Raw genomic sequence first — 5,194 nt, 5'->3', positions numbered from 1 at the left:
GTTCTTGTCCTGTATCAGATAAAATGATTTATTTTCACAGTGGGGCAGGATAAAGTGAGCAAAACTCTGCTGCTGTTGGTAAGTTACTAGTTTGTAGTACATGCTGTCTTTTTTACCAGTAATCACAGGTTTGGTGGATGTGGTGGGGGCTGCTTCTGGATGCTTTGTTGACTGTTGGACTTACAGGTCTGACTCGAAGTCCAGCCTTGAGTACCCTTTCTAACTTGAGCTTCATATGGATTTTTAATTGCATCCCTGTTGTTACTGTCTACAGTCTTTGACTTAGGTTCTCTATTACTAGCAGTTGTGCACAAGGCAAACAGTTCAGTTCGTCAGTCTTTTGGCAGCACCTCAGATGTAATAACCACACCTCTTAGAATAACTTTTGTTAGTGAATAACTTTGTCAGGGGGCTGATGGTTTGCTTGCTTCTTCAGAGTCTGTCCTATTCCATCTTGCTCTGTTGTATTCCTTTACTCCTCCCAGAGGAGACCCTCATAAGAGGGATTACTGCAGTGGGAGGGAGAGGAGGCACTGTAGGATGACAAATTGTGTTGGTAACCTCAGTTGACACCTTGTATCCACGTTAGCTGCTGCTGAAATGGGCTGGCCCACTGGGAGAATAAAGAAAAGTGTTACAAATGGAGGGGTGGCTCTGACACCACAGTGCACCTTCAGCAGTGATGACTTGAGCAGAGAGATACCAAAAAGGGAGGGCTGACTCTTATGCCTCTGTGTGATGTGCTCTGTTTACCTTAATGCCAGGGAGATAAATATTATGGAATCTAAGTAATGAGTTGCTGTTTGATGATCCTCAGGGAGGCCTGGGAGAAAAGCCATGGCCACAGGTCCACATGAACTCAGGGACTGATGACAAGGATGTAGCTGGTGGTGTAGAAGAGTGACTTGGGATGCAGAGTCATCTTCTCATGATGATGACAGGTGTCTCCTTTGATCTAAGTTGGAGGAGGTGGAATTCCTTCACCTTTGTCTCTGTTTGCTGTCACTGGGATTTGGGAAGAATCCTTGGAAGAAAAGGTCTTTGAGGTGGTGGAAAGTGGTTGTCCTCTCTCCATAGGTGCTGACACAGGCTTCCCCACTGAACTTTCCCTCTGGTTCTCTGATTTATATCACTTGTGACCAGTCTGTACCAGCAATGGCAGCTTGCATCAGTGCTCAGAATGCACTACCAAGGGGACTGATGTAGGACTGTTGGCTGTGTCTACAGAAAACTGAAAAGCATCAGGGCAGAAATCAGCACAGTCAGTAGCAAAATCATTGGTGTTGGAGAATCCTGGATCAAGTTTGGCACTGCTCCTTGTGGTGTTGTCTGTGGGTAGGGCTTAAACAATGTCCACAGCTGGGTATCTGTTTTGGCACCTTCCTGAGCTGGCTTTCAGCCTTGGTTAATAGGGCAAATCTGACTCAAAGAGCTGATGGACAAATAGTCATGTCTGGTGGGGCAGTGGAAAACACCAGTGCAGTACTCGGACGGCTACTGAGGGAGCTCAGCATATGCTTTAAGTGGAAGAGGTCTGTCCTGTGCCAACAATCCACTGATACACCAGAACTCTGATATCCTTGGGTACCTCAGCTTGCCCTTTGTTAGGTGAAATTCCCTGGATTTACAAACCTGAGCAGGAAAGCACTTGCAAAATACAGGGCCAACTTACAATGTGTATTGTTAGAATATGTGTCTCACTTAACAGTGTATATGGGAGAGTCCAAAACTGGCATTCATATTTCACACTGGTGAAAGCTATTATTTAATCCCTAATCATGGGATTCTCAGTCACTGTAAAGTGTTGAGAGAACAAGTCATCTGCATGTATCAAGGAAAATTCCTCATCTCTCAGGATGTCACATGTTGGAAAAAGGATGAAGCACAGAAAAGCACCTCATTGGAAATGAATTCATAAAAAGAAAGCAGAACTGCACTTGGATATACAAATATGGTGTCTCACAAAGAGACTGAGACGTTTCTTTTAGTCACTACTGCGTAAGTAGGAACAAAGGGGGGAAAAAGGCCATCTCTAAGTGGCTCAGTCTTCCATTATGAAGAGAGATGTGCAGATGAGCATTTGAAGATGATCATGTCTGATAGTGAACAAGAGGATATAAGCAGAATCCCTCTCTGTCAATCCCTCTCTGTCAAGTGTAACTTTGTGTACTCATAATCCCCTTCCGGTGTCTGCAGCTAATGAAAGGTAGGTGAACACACAGAAAGTTAAGCCTATGATTGTGAAAGCAAACAGAAACTTGGAAGACCAGAGCAGATCAGCAGCTCTTTCTTGAAGAATCATAGTTGACTTCAGTGAAACCTGCTGCGTGCTCAGTACTTAAATCAGGTACCTCAGCATGGGTTATAGAAACCTAACCCCCTTTAAAAACAAAATAAACCTATCGGGAACCATTCAGCACCTTCTGAAGCGCAGAGTATCAAACGCTGGGGTTGAAATACAGTAATCTTTCCACTCTTTGCGTTTCAGACAGCCATGTCAGAAGGCTGTGCAATTTTTGGACCACCTTTCCCATTAATAGGGGACAGACAAAATATTTATTCACGTTAATCTGATAAATTAAATGAAAAAGTCTACGTTGGGATGCTTCCATAACGTTGGACTAAAATTTGGGTATTTCAGTATTGCTGATCTTCATCTTACTCTTCTAGGGCTCTGACCTGTAGTGAAAGAGGAGAGAAAATTAACATGAAAGGAAAGGAAAAAAAACAAACCCCAACTCTACCTTTGTAGAGTTGTTGAAACAAACCCAGTAATTCTGTCCAGATTCTTTGCAAGTGGTGTGTGAGCACTGTGATTGCTATGGACTGGCTTCAGTAGAACTGGCCTCTACTTTTGCTGTTGGAAGGGAACAACATGGGAAAGGGTTCTCACATGGGCTTCAACTAGATAAAGAGTTTGTTTTTATTTCACAAATTGAGTGGAATAAAAATGACCATGAGTTCAGGAGGGGCAGTCTACTTAGGGATACTGAAGGCTTTTATGGGCAGCTTTCTATGCAGTATTTAGTTTTGAGTATATTAAGAGAATCTTTGTGAAATGTTTTAAATATAAATGAGAAATAACTAAGAAAATATAAATGAGATATGACTAAGTTCAGTCAGGTGATGCTTCATCAGTGATTTTTGCTTGTTGGTCTCTACTAGGAGGTATGGCAAATTTGTGATCGATCCTAATATCGCAGGGAAGTTTCTAGGTCTCAATGGAGAGAATCATTGGCTCTGGTGATAATCACCTGGGAAAGGTGATACAAACTTTAAAAGTTGTCATGTGCCTCTGCAAAGACTCAACTATTTCTATTCTGGATGGCTGAATAAGACTATTTAACCAAATACAGGACTTGACTTAACCTAGGAGTGTCAGTGTTTCATGTTTTGTGAGACTAAACCAACCAGTCCAGAGTTTCTTGACATGTTTGAGATGGACATGGTTTTGAGTCCAGGAGATTTTGTGGGGAGGAATGTTTGAAGAGGCATTGGTACAGTTGCTTGGGTAGCATGGGGTAGCTGTAGCCAGCTTCAGTAGGAATTATTAATCAATTCACAAAAAGACTTTGTCAGAAAAGAAGGGAGATTTGACTATGGTGATGGCAACTAGGAAAGCTGTCCCTGTGATTAGCTGGATTAGCCATGTGAGAGGAGAATACCATGCAGTTAATTTCTTTCCACCTGGAGCTTTTAATGGGAGATGACACTGATCAGAATTTCCAGGACTTGAGACTTGGCAGGAAAAAAATAGACTGGTGTATACCCAGTGTACAGAGATGATCCAACAGCTGTATCTTAGTGCAGGGCTGTAGTGGACCGAGTTGGGACAGTGGGGCATCTCACTGAAATGTGAACTGACTGTGTGAGTACTTCTCTTCCAGTTCAACATAAAGTGAGAGAAGTTTGTCTAAATTGCCTTCACTGATGAGCTCCAGGTTGTAAGCCCCTAAGCTGGAAGGCATTAAATTCTTCGTTCTTCTAGACTATAATTGTCTGTTACTCTCGGGGTAAAATTCCACACTTGAAAAGGTAAGAAGATATTTAAACAGGAAAAAACCCTATGTTTGAAGTATTCTGGTCAGTCCTAGAGCAGATGCAGCAGTCAGAGGTGCATGTCTCTGCTATGTTTCTTTTGAGAACTGACTGATGTGGTCGCTTTTCTTTTTCTCCAGAGGAGAGGAAATGAGATACAGCTGGGATTTCTTTACTGACTTGTTAGATAACATGGCAGACAGATGTTAAAAGTTGAAAGAAAAAGACGATGTCAGTGTTACACATATGAGGCAGATGGGGAGTCCTGAGCTGAGGAGAGAAGAAACATCCATAGGGTTCCTGTTTATGAACTGTCACCATCGATTCTATTGTAGAGCGCCTGAGTTGATGTGGGTGAGATGAAACACCAGTGTAATGTTAAACGTGTTGGCTGGTGGTTTGGGGAGAAATTCCCAATAAGGCTTTCTTGTTGGCAGGGAAGACTTACCCATTCTCTGTATAGAGTCTGATTCTCTAAGGTTACAGAAATATGCTGTATGAAACAATGTGTGTAGAGGGTTGCGTGTGCTTGAACTTAAGGTTGCCCTGTCTATCTGTAAGACTCCTGTCCCTTATTAGACTTGCTGTCAGTGTCAAAGGGTCAGCAGTAAGACTTGGTTTTAGAAAGTGAGGAGTGTTAAAGAGAGGCTGATTTATTAGGGCTTAACTGCAATAAATCCAGCCTCTTGCTGCCAGGAGGCTTAAAGACTTGTTTAATGTGGAGACAGTTAAGTGAAGGATTTGGGACAGGAGTGGGGAGGCTCTGCTGTGAGTGCCTCCACTGACCCGAGCAGTTGCAGTATCTGTAAATCTCTTGCAGTGAGTCCTTTGGTTAATGTCATCCAGTGCTTCCCTTTTCTTGTCTCTCGGTCATCGTGTGTGTGTGTGATGTGTGCATGACAGCTTTGCTGTCAGTTGCATGAGGTTTGTTGATGATGTGGATCAGAAGCCAAGAGGAGGTAAAACAACTGTGATTTAATTTACAGCCCGTATCACTGCATGCAGTACTTACATTAACGAGAAAGCTTTCGGGGTAGTGTAATCCGGAACTGTGGCTTGAGGCTTGTAGGAACTGCCCGGACTGTTGCTGCCATCCCACCCTCAGGGTATCCTTGTGGGCGGCACTCATAAATGTCACTGGTTAACACAGGTGCAA

The 5,194-nt window shown here is 43.1% G+C and overlaps 1 protein-coding gene across 1 annotated transcript in view; it reads right to left on the bottom strand.

The window, feature by feature from the left end:
• Positions 1-2,537: 2,537 nt before the first annotated feature.
• Positions 2,538-5,194, bottom strand: part of SPAG17 (sperm associated antigen 17) — a 124,019-nt gene continuing 121,362 nt past the window's right edge. The window contains exons 47-48 of the mRNA XM_076348037.1: positions 5,051-5,188; positions 2,538-2,679 (exon numbers count right to left, since the gene is read on the bottom strand). Coding sequence (XP_076204152.1) covers positions 5,052-5,188 — 137 coding nt within the window. The 3' untranslated portion in view covers positions 2,538-2,679; position 5,051. The remainder of the gene's footprint in view (positions 2,680-5,050; positions 5,189-5,194) is intronic.

Source organism: Aptenodytes patagonicus, chromosome 1 (genome assembly GCF_965638725.1).
Source record: "Aptenodytes patagonicus chromosome 1, bAptPat1.pri.cur, whole genome shotgun sequence".
Taxonomy (NCBI): Eukaryota; Metazoa; Chordata; class Aves; order Sphenisciformes; family Spheniscidae; genus Aptenodytes; species Aptenodytes patagonicus.
Note: the sequence above shows the minus strand (reverse complement) of the source record. Positions and strands in the feature narration are given on the sequence as shown.